At 43.7% G+C, this 16627-nt stretch overlaps 1 protein-coding gene across 1 annotated transcript in view; it reads right to left on the bottom strand.

Annotated features, from left to right (window-relative positions):
- Window positions 1-4097: 4097 nt before the first annotated feature.
- Window positions 4098-16627, bottom strand: part of LOC8030821 (nuclear hormone receptor FTZ-F1) — a 246011-nt gene continuing 233481 nt past the window's right edge. The window contains exons 5-6 of the mRNA XM_042292332.1: window positions 12573-12673; window positions 4098-9262 (exon numbers count right to left, since the gene is read on the bottom strand). Coding sequence (XP_042148266.1) covers window positions 9116-9262; window positions 12573-12673 — 248 coding nt within the window. The 3' untranslated portion in view covers window positions 4098-9115. The remainder of the gene's footprint in view (window positions 9263-12572; window positions 12674-16627) is intronic.

Raw genomic sequence — 16627 nt, 5'->3', positions numbered from 1 at the left:
AATAAATCTGCCCCCTTTTTCCAGTTAGTAGCTTCTTTCCAGTGTTCCTAAGAGCATCAGTGACCAAATGCTGTTGTGCGCACTGATTCTACTAGGTGCTACACTTCACATTGAATCTGATTGAGCCTGGCCATGCTGTCAGTTTGAATGGGAAAGGGGGACTAAAAATGTCTGTGGTGTCCCTGGGTAGAGGGGCTGTACCTTCCGTTTGCATCCTTTTGGGGTATAAATCACTACTCCCCCCTCCGACCACTGTCAAGTGTACACCATCACCATTGTCAACTATTCAGCCTTAATAGGCAAAGGGCAAAATCAATGTTGACATAACATAGCATGCTGTCTCTTCAACTATGTGAAGAAGAAGGCTGAAGAGGAAGGTAACATTTCCTAAACATGGTGCTGCACTTTTGCTGTCTTGTGCTTTGTTATTTGACTTAGGAATTTTTTTTACTAATTTTACGTATCGGAGTTGTACTTTTATAGAATAAACGGTGGCTTTGTCGGGGGTGATAAATAAAATCCGACAGTCTACATGGCATTTAGCAGGAAAACAGTAGGAAAGTATGGGCAGCTTTGTGATAGTTAAGGTTACACTAGGTCCCATATGATAAAAAAAAAAAAAAAAAAAGTGCCAAGGAAGCTGTTCATGTTCCACACCGAAGTTGCTGAGGTCAGTGAACAGAGAAACCAGAAAGTTCTCGCAGAGTGGGTGTGCACCAACCACCCCACCTTGTGATTTTTTTTTCTCCAGTGCACGTCTGCACTGCAGGAAAGTATGCCCAAAACAAAAAATCACTGATGTTCATAATGCATGACACCCTCGTTTTCACCTCAAACATTTTTGCAAACTTAAAGTGCTGGAAGATAAGGACACAGTTAAAGGGGTAGTGCAACGATTTTAGTGTTGAAAGAATTGGCAATTTGTATTTTTTTTATATTGTTTATCCAAGCACAAGTGACCAAAAACGCGTCACCTTGCCCCAAAAAACTGCTATTCCGGTGCCTAATCGCAAAGAAGAAAACGAAATATTTGACGATCCGCAGCCGCTTGTTGTGGTTAACGGAACTGATGTGTGATATGTACTCTGGGGGATACGCAGAAGTGAACAAAACCTGTCCCCCTCCGCTGCTACACTCGCCGTCACCCCCGTGGTGAACCGCCTTTTATGTTGATCGCTCGCCGCGACCTTCGACGATGCTAATCCTTTAAAAGTCAATAATCGCAGAGGAGGTGGCTGAGGTCTCGGAAGAGAGAACGAAACCACGTGATCCCCCCAGAGTATGTCGACCCAAAGGAGGCACTCACTTGATCGAATGACGTTTTAGCGAACGCCCACGTTTCATCGAACGACACTTTAGCGAATAGTCGGACGCCGCGAAGCGGCGTTTTCGGGTGGGCCAAGTGAGTTCATATTTTTGTAATGAGTTGCCGTAGACTGTCGCCGCGAAGCGGCGTAAAGCGCAGCGCGACGGATGGGTTAACGCGCGCCCCCGTTATTCGCTAAAACGACTATTCGCTCAAATGTCGCCGTTCGCTAAAATGTCATTCGCTCTTGTGACATGGACCCGCGCTAGCAAGGAAATACGGTTTTCTGTTCTTCGTTTCATGGGTGACGCATTAATTTCTGCAGTTAATTGGCCAAAGTCCCTTTAACTGAAAGTGTGTTAAGGGCTTTCATTCACCTGCTCCGTCTTGTTTATAGAAAGTATAAAGGGGTACGCAAACGAAAATTGAATTATTCAAATTTCATTCGAAATGAGTCAAGGATGACGGATAATAACCGTAAATGATAATCGCACGTTTGTATTTGCAACGACTGGCTATATTTTTCGTTCCAAACGGTGCACTCAAGCAAGCGCTCGAAGAGAAGCGAACGGAGAGCGCGATGCGTCATGGAATATCTGGCCCAAAAAAAAAAAAAAAAAAAACTTTTAGCCTTTCCACTCTGGTAAAGAAGGAAGACCAGCGAAGCTGTACTATGGTCAGACGACCTCAAGGACGATGTCTAGGACGACCTCAAGGACGACTTCTAAGATGACCTGGAGGACGACTCCTAGGGGATGACATCTAAATGACCTCAAGGACGACGCTTAGGACGACCTCAAGGACGTCTAGGACGACTCCTAAGACGATTTTAAAGACAATGTCTAGGACAACTCCTAGGACGACCTCGAGGACGACGTCTAGGACGGCCTCAAGAATGACTTCTAGGACGACCTCGAAGACAACCTGTCGGACGACATCAAGGACAACCTCAAGGTCGACGTCTAGGACGACCTCAAAGACAACTTCTAGGACGATCTTGAGGACCTCTCTGACGACGTTTAGGAGGACCTCGAGGAGGACATCTAAGACGACACCTAGAGAAATTCAGCCTTTCCACTTTGGTGAAAACCAGAGTGGAAATGCTGGGAAGGTTGTCGCATCTATGAGCAAGGCCGGCAAGCCGATTGTCTGGTTGCCGCCGTCACTCATAGATGGCGGTAGCTGTCCAGACTTTTGTGTCAACGTTTCTTTGCGGGGGACACGATCCTGGGGAAACTAGCCCCTAGCAGCTCCGCTGTAAAAAAAGATTCCCCGCATTCGTGACGTAGAAAGGCTGGCATGGTTATGAGCTTTGCCGTTGGTGGCGTTGTCAGCGTTGTGGTGGTATCAATAGCGCCAACGCGCTACAACTGAGCCGTTCGAAGTAGCCGTGTGGTGAAGAGCGTGTGGCTGGCCCAAGGACCACGTAGCTTCCACAGCACTGTCAGCTTAGGGGAGAATGGGGTGGGAGAAGCAACTTTTGTCCAAATTTTGAGTCACGGGCTAATTTTCTAGGGGGAGAATGGCTGTGTCCGGGTACACAAACGAGGGTCCAGGCAAGAGGGGAGTCTCTCCTTCTTCTTGAACTGTTTGGTATAATGCGCAATTTGTAAATTGAGGAGGAAAGCTGAGGGAAAATGTTGAATTCCAAAGAGCAAAGCTGCTCCGCTGGAACTTGCTATGTCATGACTACGTAGCAAGTTCCCCAACGTTGCTAGATTACCTCCCAAATAGGCTCCACATGTATCCAGGAGTTGCTAGATTACCTCCCAAATAGGCTCCACATGCACATTGATTGTTTAATTAGCTTTAATATTAGTTTTCTAGTGCCTTTCAACGAACGACTGGTATTTTGAGATTATGCTGCAACATGAGTGCTAGAATTTTGTTTCCACCTTTTTAATGGTTGCCATTCATGTGTTAATCCAGTAATTTTAAAGTATGGCAGGTACTGAGAAAGAAGCCTAATTTTATGTTTTTTGAGCTGAAATATACTCTCGGTAGTAGTACCTGGTAGTACTATCTTTTTGTTAGCGCTTAAGACTAGCAGTCAGCCCAAAAGAAAGTTCCAATTTTATTTGCAGCAGTCCCTCGGAGCTCTTGACCACACGATTTATATGTTCCAATGGAACATATAAATCTTGCGCAGGTGAAAGTGAAACATGACTTTATCCCAGAGTAGGGTTTCCTAAAGGACGACGCAGAGATGCTTGTCTGCTTTCTTGCCCCCGTGTTTTTGATATGCTAGGTATTTTTATGTTTATCCACAAGATTAGTGTTTCCTTTGTGTGGCGAAATTTCCTGTAGGACCTTGATGCTGGCAGTGGGGAACTAGGCCAATTGACTGGATGCTTTGTCTCCCATGTACACTTTCCTTGTTAGGCCCAAAGTGGCAATAAGGCTGTCAACTTTTCTTATTGCACACAAGTGACGATTCATATTGTTCCAATTCTTACCTTGTTTCAAAGCCTGTGTGTAACTGGCCAGAGAAGCAGTTGGAACAAACTTGTCTCATGTTACAGGCTGACCGTACATGTCCTCTTTTGTGGCCAACTAAAGACGAGCTGGCGAACTAATATCTTATCGATTTTCCTTATGCCCAAATATCTTATTGATTTTCCTTGTGCAGCTATTCTTAACCCAGTGTGTTTGTCTTGCAACATTAACTTGCCATTTTGTCATGATCTTGGTTAATTGTAACATGTTTATACTGCACGCCATTCTAGAGCCTAGCACAGTCCAGAATGGTACCATTGGACAGTGCCATTCCCAAGCAGTAACACAAGCAGCATCAAATATCAACAATTTATTTACACAATCCAACAGTGGGTGAAGATTCCTCGTACAAACTTTTCTTCAGAGAAGCAGCGTTTCAATTGGTCTCTTCTCTATTTTTAACCCCTTTTGCATCAATGAAAGGAGAAAAAAGAAACCACAAACATAACAATGCGTACCAAGCCCACAATGAAATGTACAAGTTGTCTTCCTTTTTTTCCTTGGTGGTGTAAAATACAAAAAGGCAGTGTTAAAACACAAGTTCCAACGGTCAATATTTTTTTTTTTTTTACTTTACCTTGGTTCACATTTTAGTGTAAAAACCGCATGTAATGTGTTGATAACCACGAGGAGTTGGTGTTTCGTTCGAAAATAGCGGTGCATCTTTGCGCAAGCGCAGTAGACATTCAATGAATAACAACAAGCGAGAGAAAGAAAGAAAAAAAAGGGGTGCATAAAAAAAGAAGAGCGCAAAAGATGAGATTACATGCACAACAAGACGGTTATTTTTTTTTTTTCTTTCATCTGAGATCGGCATGTACATAGAATATGTTATGGAATATGCATATACACATACTTTTTTTTTCTTCTTCTCAAAATGGGGTAACAACACAGTACAGGAGTAAAGTGGTAGTTCCTTCAATGGCCAGCCAAGCATGGTTCGGTCGCTCTACTTCACTGGGGCAGCCTGGCCGTGAACCATCTTTAGCTTTGGATGCCTGTGTGTCTAACCAATAGATCAAACCTGTGTGCATTGGCCAAACCTGCTCCATAACAAACCAGAGATGAAAGTGCATTTCTCACTTGCCACTAAGTTGTTTTACCAATTAATGTTTCTCGTCAGTGGGATTTTTAACTTTTTAGTTGTTTGGGTGGAAGAGATGCTTCCATTTCAGTTTCAAAGAGCGTCACTTTTACAAGCGACAGCGATGTGATGCTTGTGGGCATGGAGTGCAAAGCTGAACATGCTTGCCACCTCGGTGTCCACAAGCCTAGCCCTGTCATCGTGGCTATAACAGAAGCTCTGCAGACAAGTCCACGGCCAAGCCTTCAAGTTGCGCTTTGCTATGACGCTCGCTCCGTCAAAGAACGGCAACACTTGGCGAACCGAAAAAATTGCTTCGTCGGAAACGACAATACGCGGGAACAGATAAACTGGAGGAATAACTCTTATATTGATTCACTTATTGCTGACTAGTGGTGATCTCTGTAACAGGCGATATACATGGAGGAAAGGAGGGGGGCTTTTCGGGGAAGAAAAGGAAGCGACGTAAACCTTAAAAAATAACTGTATTTGTTTTTATTTTTTCTCTCGCTTAGAACAGCTATACGGGGAAGCTTTCCTATAGTCTTAAATTTACATCTTTGTCTCAACTTTAGCCGTGTATCATTTCACCGTGGTATACATAAGGCACATTTCACCGACTGTCTGTCCTCTGTGTCGTCTGCTTTTCATTCTCCCATTTTATGTCACCCATGTGCAGTTTTCTCTCGACAGCACCGCTGGCTGTGAACGACAAACGTTGGCAGACCGCCAACAAAACAACAAAGAAACGGTTGCACTGCATTTTCAAATAACCACATCCGACGTTTCACTTTTCATGTGCGAAAGAAGCAATAAATCATTCACATTGAAAACGACGAAAACAAGCTAATGCTAACATAAGTTGTGCGCTTCTTAACTAGACTACTCCGTCCGGCAGTAATAGATCCCAGTTTTTCCTGACATTATCAGTTTACTTAACAAGGTTTCTCTCAAACAATTTAAACTGAAAAGAAGGAGAGAGGAATAGGCTCGCGATGGGCGGACACGGCGAGACTGCTTGCTTGTGTCACTCATTTTCCCATTTGCTACAATGTGCTTCAACGTGGCAGGATGATAACGCGGTCACGGCTGTAAAGCAGACGAGGGCTTGCGACGTGCCGAGTCTTTCCCTTCCGAAGAGAGATGCCAAAGTGTGGCGAAGAACGTTTTCCAACATCCAAGGAGCAATGCACGATTTCCAGTCATTCAACAAACACAGACATACGTTGTTCCTGTCACGCTTGCGTTGTTGGCAGTGTAAATTCAATGAAGACAATCAAACTCTAACAAACTTTTTCTTTTACTCGCTTCGTTTGCATGAACTGCAACTCTCGCTCGAGATACCGTGGAACCAATAATGACAATGTTTCAATACAAACTTTTTTTCTTTTTTTCATATGGTTGCAAATGATTTGAGTGTAGTATGTTCAGTGTTCTCTTTTTGCTGCATATGACAAGTGGAATTAGGCTCCTGAACTTTGAGAAATTTGTTGAAAAGTTGTGAAGATCTGCCGGTCTATCAAAAATGGGCTCAATAAATGTGAAAACTAAAGCCTCCACGCACTGGTTTCATTGGACAGAAAACATGTGAACCGAAAAACACCGATGGAAAGCTGTGCCCAAGAAAAGGAAAGCTGTGCAAAATATGACTTCATGTGCAGACAGATACCACCAGGCATTCTTTTTGGAACACTATTACTCGGTGACCAGTAATCTGGTTATAAAAAAAAAAAAGTATTGCACAGGAACAAGAGCCCAGTATTGAATAAAAATCGTTATGTGGAACTTTCACAGGGGCCAAATATTCGTACAACATGGTTTCACACAAGCAAGCGTTGTTCTTTACACCACAGAAGAGGAACTAGAGCCGCTCGAAACAAACAAACAAAAAAATAAAAGCAGAAAGTAAACCGAAAGTATTTCTTTCTACCCGCACGAAGGGAAGAAAGGAAACAAATCCGACGGCGTTCATCCTTAATGCAAGACGGTGGCTTATTTACAGGTACACCGCTGGTTGCAAAAAAACCAGCTTTGCTAAAAAAAAAAAAAAACTAAAATGATGGCTAAACACATTTGAGCTGCTTTGTCTACCCGCTGCGTGCACTCCTTCCGATCGCACCGATGGGTTGCAAACTATGAAGTTCCTGGGGTGGATAATCGTTGTGAGGTGTGGGGCCGCATTTGATGGATGAAACTCGTGCGGAAAAGAAAAGGGGGCGTGCCCTTCCTTCTTCGGTGGAGCGGCCCCCCCATGCTTCCGACAATGCTGAGGCAGAATGTCGCGGAGGAAAAGATGAAAGGTGTCATAAATATTACCATCATAACAAAGAAAGTAAAAACGACCTGTCAACACAAACGGAAAGTAAAAACAGAAAACCGAAGTATGGGGCGACGGAGGCGGCTATGGCATTCCATGTTTTGCATCGGTGGAAAGGTTAAACAACTAAAAACAAAAAAGCTATGCAACGAACGGCGGGCATCCCTGGTAGTGCCTGCCAAAAAGGTGCCACTTTCACTTCTCGCAAAACTTTCAGCAAAATCAAACACACGTCCGCGCACCCGAAAAAAGAGAATGTGCGGCCAACTTCGAAGATGACGGAAAACCTCCCGGGCATCCTCCTTTGTTACAGTCTCACAACCTATCTGGCTTTTTCTTTTTTTCTCTCGCTCTCTCTCTCTCTCTCTTTGTGTGCAGCAATCAATCGCTAACAACAATGAAATCTAACAACAACAACAATAACAAGTGATGACGACATGCACAAAAAAAAGATTGGTTCGGTGACTATGAAATGGCGCAACATGTTGGAGAAGGAAAAAAAACAATCGTATTTGCGGGGATGAAAAGAAAAAGTCCCTAATAAAGAGGGACTAGCATAGCATCTTTTCCCAAAAAGCGCAAGAACGAAAACGAGAAAAATGACAGTCAGCGACAAAAAATAGAAAAAGACCAAAAGCATCTTTCACAGAAACCAGAGGCATGGCCGACGGAAAAGAGGAAAATCTAGACAGCGAACAAGCGGCAACAGGCACTCTACAAATTCTCTTACGAACAGATATTTTTTTTTTCTCTTCCCTGAGTCCATTTAGCCTCGTGAAGGAAGGAGAAAGTGTACACTTCCCATTCTCTCGTTATACAACATCAACGCTGGCCCAGCGACGAGCACGCTACGACGACGTAGTCACTTCGAAGGAAAAGACCCAACAGAAGAAAGGAGACAGCGAAGTGAGGAGTCTGCCCCTAGCAACAAACATACTGCCTATCCGACTACTGCGGCGTGCTTGATGGCAAAGCGTTGTTTGTTACTGGGGCACTGCTCACTCTCAATCCTGTAGCTACCTTGGAGGGGCCTCAAAAGAAATGCCCTGTCTCTCTCACCATCTCCCTCTACTTCCCTAAGGTCGTCCCGAAACAAAGTACTCAAGAAAGACAATACACAAGTGAGACAAACAAAGGGAGCCCTTTCACACGCCGTACTTGCAACTTCCAAACATGTGTCTATACAAGTATGTATGTATATATATATATATATATAATATGTATCCCGCACTCTTGTCACGCCTGCCCACGCAGCCCGCCTCTGCGATGCACTCACACGTATATCACATATGCGAACCCGTGTGTCGTGTATCTGCATGTGTACGTACATATAATATATATATATAGATATATTTATATACCCTATGTATATCTACCTCTGGACACGATTCAATATTTCCCCCTTCGACTCCTCCTCTTTCCCTTTGCTGCAAAAAAGAGGTTGCGGGCGCACTTTTAGGCAGCTAAAAGCCAAGCAAAGAAGTTGAGCCGAGTCAGGCTCGAGCCAAAGCCGGGGGGAAATAGATGGGTGGCGAGGGAATGGGCCATCATCTCTCTCTCTCCTTCTCACTCCTCTTTTCTGCTCCTTTTCCCAAGAGAAAATGTCATCCGCAAAACTCCGCGGCAGCGCCGCCTTTCGTCCGTAGGGACAAGGACGGCGCTGCCTCCTCAAGAGGGCACGAAGAGGTGACGACGGAGACGGTGGAAAGAAACGAAAGAAGACGGAAATAACGGAAGAGGAGAGACGCGCTCTTGTGTTTCAGACGGACGCGGAGCGAACGAGGTTTCGGTCGAGGGGGCCCTTCTTCTTCGGACCGGCAGGAAGCGGCGCGACGGGGGCAGGTGGTGCCACGGTGGCCGCGGCCACGGCAGCGGCGGCGGTGGTGGTGGGGGTGAGCGGAGGTGCCGGATGCTATTTCTTCTTGGCGTGGAGCATCTCCATGAGCAGTGTCTGCGAGGGAGCGCTGCCGCTCATGTGCTTGTAGAAGAGGTACTCCTCCCCACGGGTGCTGATCAGCTTCAGGCTCGGCAGCATCTGGTACAGCTGGCCAAACTTGTCCTGCGGGTGGCGCAGTGAGTGGGCGGGTCAAATTAAGGACGTTTACAACTGCCTGTGGTGCCGAATTAGAGCGCAGCTCTTGAGGAGAAGAAGGGGAAGGTACGAAGGGGACGGTATGCCTCTACTCCTCCCCTGTTCCTTGCCTCCTCCCTCCTCTCTTCCTCCTCCCTCTGTCCCGTCCTCCTCCACACAAGACATGAAGAATTTTATGAATAACAGAGTATATAGTGGTGGTTTATGTATGATACAAGCTTTTTTTCTTGAGGTAATACAACAGGCATTTGTCAAGATGTGCTTTGCATGATAATTTTTACGTTCGTATTAGGCACTAAGTAGACTATGCACTGCATACGGGATATGCACCAAATGCAAAATATCTCAAGGGAAAAAAAAATATATTTTTTTTCAAGCAGAAATTGGTTTTTGCAGACTATATATATATATATAGACCGGGTGCAAACTACAGCCTGAAAAATACAGTACTCTTTATTTACTCCGTATGGGGCATGGGCATTACATGTTCGGATAAATAGATCTCATGAAATATACCACAATGTGAAACTCATAAATACAACGAAAGAGAAATGATTAGAGATATGTAGTGATGGGCAAATATTTGAATATACGTTTTTAATAATACTACATTCAATATTCGCTTCAAGTTGAACTGTGTTATGCATATTTTCCGAAGTGATGATAGTGGTGGGATAAGCCCTGTTGAGCGCGCTTCTTACCAAGCATGGATACACTGCGGAAAAGACACACCTGCAGAAGCGAGCTCCGTGGTTGTGGCTTCTCCTCGGTGCACCGGCGCTTGGTAAAAAGCATGCTCAACGGGGCTAACCCTCCACAATCAACATTTCAAAGAATACAAATATTGCAGTTTCATGCTTAGGAGAAAAGCACCTTTTGAAAGCAATGGTGCACGTGCGCACCTGGTGTACTTAAGGGGGGACATGGCCTGGGAGCGTCAACTTTTGATCCATTGTCTCAAATTGATTCAAACTTTCGGGGTGAATTGAATCTCATTAGGATGGATGACATCTAAAGTTTGTCTTATAGGCCAATTCTACAACATATTATGCTTAACAAGCTCCAGAAAAAAGTTGCTTTATTAGGAAATGTATTTAAGAAAAATAATAATTGCAATCCACAAAATGTTTGCTTTAATGTAAAGTAGAATACCCATAGTACAACTTAAGGTAAAAATTAATTGTAGAAAATGCAGTTCTAGAGAAAAACAATAACACTCAAAAAGAGTAAACAATTTTAACAAATTTCTGAGTTTTAAAATATTCAGTTTCTGTCATGAAGAATTTAGCTTTTTCAGATTATGAATACCTTAACTTGTTCCTCACGAAATTTCAGTCAAGGACACCACTGAATGAAATCTTTACACTTACAAAATGACCAATGATACATTTCCTCATACCACATTTCCTGCCAAAAAGTGAAACTGAGAAAAATGCATTTGAAGTTTCAACTTTAGGTTTCTTTCTTTTCTGTGGGTCTGAGGTAGGTAACATTCACCTGGCGCATTGTTAGAACCTTCCTCTTGGAGACTCCCCTGCTCCCCTGGCAATAGCTACCAGTTTGTGTTGTTCGTAGGCAGGCACGCTGACTTTCGTAGCAGGCATTCCCTGACAGATAAACTGGCAAGAACTAAGAGGCAAATCACACTGAGGAAGAGCAGCAAGGCAGGAATAGGATCTGAAGTGGAAGATACTGTAAAGGGGCGTTATTGAAGATGACAGAATATCACGTCACCGGGAAGGACCAATCGTAAACCCTGTTTCAGATCTCAACCAATAAGATTGCTCATAACAAATTTTCAAAATTTTTTCTGTTTGGATGTATTAGGTCCTCCTGGCCATTAATACTTGTAAACTTCGAAAGCCTCTAAGGGCTAAGTCTAGAGTAAATGGCACTTCCAATGAGGGTGAGATGTTCTGGCTAGGTTAAACGAGTATGAAGCAGCGCTAAATAAAAAACGCAGAAAACTTGCTCCCTGCTGACTTGGAGGGCTGCTGACATGTCGAAAATAATTTGTTCTGAGATAAATCCTGCATGTTAATAAACGACAGTTTCTGAAACCATTATTTGGAAGTTAATAAGCATAAACATATCATTTTTGAAAAAAAGTTTTTTTCTGAAAATTTTGAATTCCGAGGCCATGTCCCCCCTTAAAACAAAGCAGAAACTTTGTGAATGTTGATGCCTGCATTGCAGTAAACTTTTCAAAATTAGACTATGGCTATGATGCAAGAGTACAGGTTAGGCAAAGGTGCCCTGACAACTTGCACTCCTTATTGGAGATTCCTTTTATTTATTTAGGTTTTGTTCTACGCTCAATCTGCTGTTTCCTTGCCATCACAATGTAAGCAGTAAACTTTCCAAGTCCACAGTTCAGAAATATAATCAGATTAAAATTAACTTAGCTCAGCAATGGACAAGGAAAAGCTTCATAACAACCTTCATGAGTTCAGCTACGTTTTTGTTTAAGCATGGTGCAACAGTATGGAAAGGCTTGGAGAAACTATTCAATTTGAAAATCGTTGGCTAAAACCACTATTTGCTTTGAACTCAAAATTCACTATTTGTATGTGAATAGAGATAAGAGAATACCATGCATCCACAGTAGTCAACCATGATTGCTGCACCATGACTACCACTTGCTCATTGTCAAGCAAATAATTAGTTACAGGCTTTATTTAGCAGAGCTAGTTGGTACATATTAGTGATGAGTCAGCTTCAAAGAAAATTTCTGTAAAGTCAAACTGACCTATCACAAACAATCAGTGTTGTCCACTGGTAAGCTATGTGAAGATTGAAATGTGGGGAAATATGCTTTTGTCCTTTCAGATTGTTCATGTTTTATAATAATTAAAAAAAAAAAAGACACAAAACATCTGCAAGGTGTAATGAAATTTAACCCATTCCTGCGCCTTAAATAAATCGGTCGAAAATGTACATCAAAAAGTGGGGCAAAGTTGAACAAAGCAATATACAAAAAAAAAAAAAAAAAAGCAACAATACCCCAAGGTTCTTAGAAGGAGTTGCCATACACATTCAGACACGTGTCCCACTACTTAGCAAGGCATTTCGTGAAATTTGTGAAAGTTGTTTATGTGACGTGTGTTCATATGCGACACATTATGATATATGTGACATTCCCCTTCTGTGGAAGTTTATGTGCGACAGTATGGGTTCCAACCAAAAACAAAAATCTCTTATTTTTTTTCTTTTAGAGGGAGAGGGGGGGGGGGGGGGGGTAGTTGTTCTCTGTTCTGGTTAAAGCAGGCAAACCCACCGTCATTTGAGGGTAGTTGTTGAGGCAGTACTCCAGGTGCACCTGCTTCGTCTGCTCCTGGGCTTCGTGAACGAGCCGAACATTGCCCAGTGTCCGCACCTCTGCTCCGTGTACACCATCGCATTGTCGTTGGAGGTCCGAGCAGCCATCATGAAAAGAAGGAGACGTGGCACACGTGCCAGCAGCAGCACTTGAGATCTAGGCTCAGGGTGTCTAGCAAATTACTCTTTTGAAATTCCCTGACTTTTCCAGGTTTTCCCTTACAATTTCAGGTTAAATTCCTTGACCACTTTAGAGGTGATTAAATATATAAGACCATTACAACACAAGGCATTGAGCATTGAGCACAGTGAGGATCATTTTGCACAGGCTTAATCTAACTTGCACATTCTGAAATATTCGGGTTCGTCCAGTCCGGATTAAACCAGCGCTTTCTTTGCCGCGTGAAGAGGTCACTTCCGGAAACATGATGAAAACATGACGCTCAACCACACACATCAATAACCGAATGGCAAAATGGCCGCGAGATGCACTTTCGGATACTTTCGGCTTAGGACTTGGATTGGATTGGGGTCTACGGCTTTCCTGTTTGTAACTATATCTAGTAGCTCTAACTGAACCTAGCCTAGTGTCGCGCTCTCAGTCCAGTCCAGTCCAGTCCAGTCCAGTCCAGTCCAATCCAATCCAATCCAATCCAATCCCAGGTGTGGACTGGATCTTTTGGCTGTTCCCTTTGCATCAGGTAGCACACTCTACATCGGGTAAGCAGAGCTGCACTCCGCTGTAAGCAGAATTCATTGCCTATATTTCTGCCCCCCCATCCTTAAGTCTTGCCTAATTTTCCCTGAATGAGCTTGCCTTTTGACCGGCTCATTTTCCCGAACTGAGCTTGCCTTTTGACAATATCCTTGACAATTTCCCTGATTTTTCCCAGTAATTAAAACTTTCCTGACAATTCCCAGACAATTCTCACCCGCGGGCTTCAGCCGCTGTGGCACCTCCCAACATGGTCGCTAAAAAGGTACCATACACTCGATGCTGCTACATAGCAGCCATTCATCCGTCCGTGTCACGAGATGTTTGTTCTATGTGCCAGCGGTATGTGGGTGTTCCCTAAAACCACACGGTGGCACCTGCACCAGGTATGGTTTGGCACCTGCACCAGGTATGGCTCTGAAATTATACTTTTTGAGCGGTACACAGGCTGTCGGGAGATTGTAGCAGCATCACTTCACTCCATCGTGAACTATTTTAGCGAGCAGGTTGACGGAAAGCGCTTCTTGCATTTTCCGTCACGGCCGAGGCTGGGTAACAGCTGACAACATTGATTCTATGATTCTATGCAAACAATTGGCCCGTTACTCTGAAGCATAGCTCATTTAGGGGCTCTACTTCTGAGAAATGGAAGATCAGGGCACACTGATGGTCGCCACCCAAAACATCAAAGCTGACTGCGCTCGTGAGCCAAGAACTGGGACGTCTCAAACATTTCGTTCAATTTTCTACAAAGTTGAATAGAAGTAGTACTGATATCCGTGCAAAAGTGTGAAGTTAACGGCGAGCCTGTTTGCTGTTAAGCTCAATTTCTTTAGGGGTGAAGTGGTCCTTTTGAACTTGACGGCGGCACAAAAAATAAGTGGGATACCGTGTGTGCTAAGTGACTGAAACCTAAACATACCTTCAATGAAATCCAGAATAGAATTGTCTCTTCGAGAGATGCAGCTATCAATAAAAGAACTACAAAGTGGAAAAACCTTTCTTGTTTCAAAAATTATAAAAATGATTTCTTGGCATATAACAACATTATGAATTATTATTGTTCCCATCACCACAATCCCTATTATTATCATCACCAATGTTGCTTTCCCTCCTATTTATAAAATCCTGAATGCATTTCAATCTGTGAGAGCTTCTTGACAAAAATGCTGAGAAGCATTTGCCACCCACAAATGCTTGCTAGTTTTCTTGGTAAAAGCCACAAAGTCTGCAGGCTAGGTAAATCATATACAGCCACTTGGATGTGAAATTCATGAAGACTATTAATGTCTATAACAAAGCAACTACAGCAAGGCACAGTTCTATCTACTTTACGCTAGTGTGTAAACGGTATAACGATCAAATAAAAATTAATTGCAAAAGCAAGTGGACTTAACAAAGGCTAGTTCACACACTCATGACTGCTGACAACTGGCTGTGCTGCAGCAGAGCCAATTGTGAGCAGTCACGAGTGTGTGACTGCTCATGGTGTCACCGGAAAGTTGTCACCTTCAAGTGACAACTTTCAGGTGACAGTATCTTGTGGCAGCCTTGAACAAAGTATACTTGCTGTGCAATAATCTAGAAAACAAATGGTTGAACAGTCAAAGCCAGAGCTTTTTCAATTGAGAAGAAAATGCATGTATACCATACCCCTTCTCTGCTGGGCATTTTCTTCGGAAGGCTTCACTGCTTAGTATTACGGCAAGTAAGCGGCAAAAACAGTGGGATCTGGGCTCAAGCGTTTCGTAAAGCCATGCCTACTCATATTCGGCAACAATTAATGTGATGCAGACAAGGCCACACAATAAAGAAATTAAGCCTGTAACGCATATTAGAATAATAGGTGCAGAGTTTGACAGTACAAAATACAAGGAATTTCCTATAATCTTTTGCAGGGAAGCTGGAATCGAGCGGGGGATGCGGACCTAGGTCAATCTATAAATCACAACCTATACTCTAGCATTCCCCAATGTTTTGATCACCTCATGTTTGGACCACTGAGAACAGTGGCTTAAAGCTATTCTCCCAATGTAGCAAAACTCCCAATATGTCAGCAGCACAATACAGCCGACACAACAGCTGTGTCTAGTAGCCCCAACTGCACGATCTTGACATAGTGACCTACATGTGCAGTTGTTTACAACAGGAGCATAGCCAGAGCGACACTGACTCGTAGAGCTTACCCCCCCCCCCCCCCCCCCCCCCAAATTATTGGCTGCGCCATTGGTCCACAGCAGTACCAATATGTTAGCCCCAACAAAGAGCTCATCCCCAGTGTGGAATTAGTATTCTCAGATCATCTGGAATGACATTATCGATCTAAGTACAAAACCTATCCAGTGACAACAGGAAACCCCAATTAGCAGCATGCAACGCACCAATCCCACAGTCGAGCGAAACGCATTGGCAGACAGTCTTACGAGGTTCTGGCTGGGAGACAGAGAAACCGACTCGTCCAAGTGCCACAAAGGGCTTTGCAACCATCCCAGTGCAATATCTGGAGCGCGAGTTTTCAAATTTGGTTCCTACGAACCAGGGGGATCCTCCAACTTCTAAATTTTCACAACTGTCCCTGCCCCTACAAAAGTGTTTCCCCATTTTAAGCACTACCTTTGGCAAATCCGAGCCACCCACTAACGCATAACTAGAAGATGCGGTCCACAGGCTGCGGTCTTTATCAATGCCGAACCCAGAAAGGGTTTCTCGGCCATCAATCAAGAGAGATGAGGATTCCTCGAGATAGAAAGTTTCAGAGCCCCTAATCTAGAGCATGTTAAGGCTCGCTCACACACTTGCCACTGCTCACGACCGAATACCTTAAAACCTCTTGTGACCTCTTATGATGGGAGAGAGCACTGGCGCATTTATTTGGGTAGCCAAGGAACACTCGTGATTTCTGCATATTTCCTACTTTTTTTTTCACTATTGGCTCAAAAGACTTCTTTCAATGTCATAAACGACCATTTCTAATAGAGAGTATGTACATTTGATCTCGCAAACACTGCAAAGCCTTTGATCTGGCGGACTGCAGTTCCAGGTCCACCACATGGATGGTGGCATGTGGTGGACCTCTCATCACAAGATCATTAATCCACGTTGGAAGACAACGATCTTGGCCTCGATTCAAACTGTAAAACATATTGAATCTCGGCTACCTGCAAACACCTCATCTAGGATTGCATGGCCGCAGGCAAAGGGAGCTATCTCTAAACTCCTGCAAGATTTACGATCCCTACAGTACAGACTGAGTGATCCCCAGACAATAATTACAACACAGAGAGCTGATCATCCTTGAC

This window comes from Ixodes scapularis, unplaced genomic scaffold (assembly GCF_016920785.2).
Source record: "Ixodes scapularis isolate PalLabHiFi unplaced genomic scaffold, ASM1692078v2 PGA_scaffold3__209_contigs__length_174095766, whole genome shotgun sequence".
Classification (NCBI taxonomy): Eukaryota; Metazoa; Arthropoda; class Arachnida; order Ixodida; family Ixodidae; genus Ixodes; species Ixodes scapularis.
This window is presented reverse-complemented; position numbering and strand designations above follow the sequence as displayed.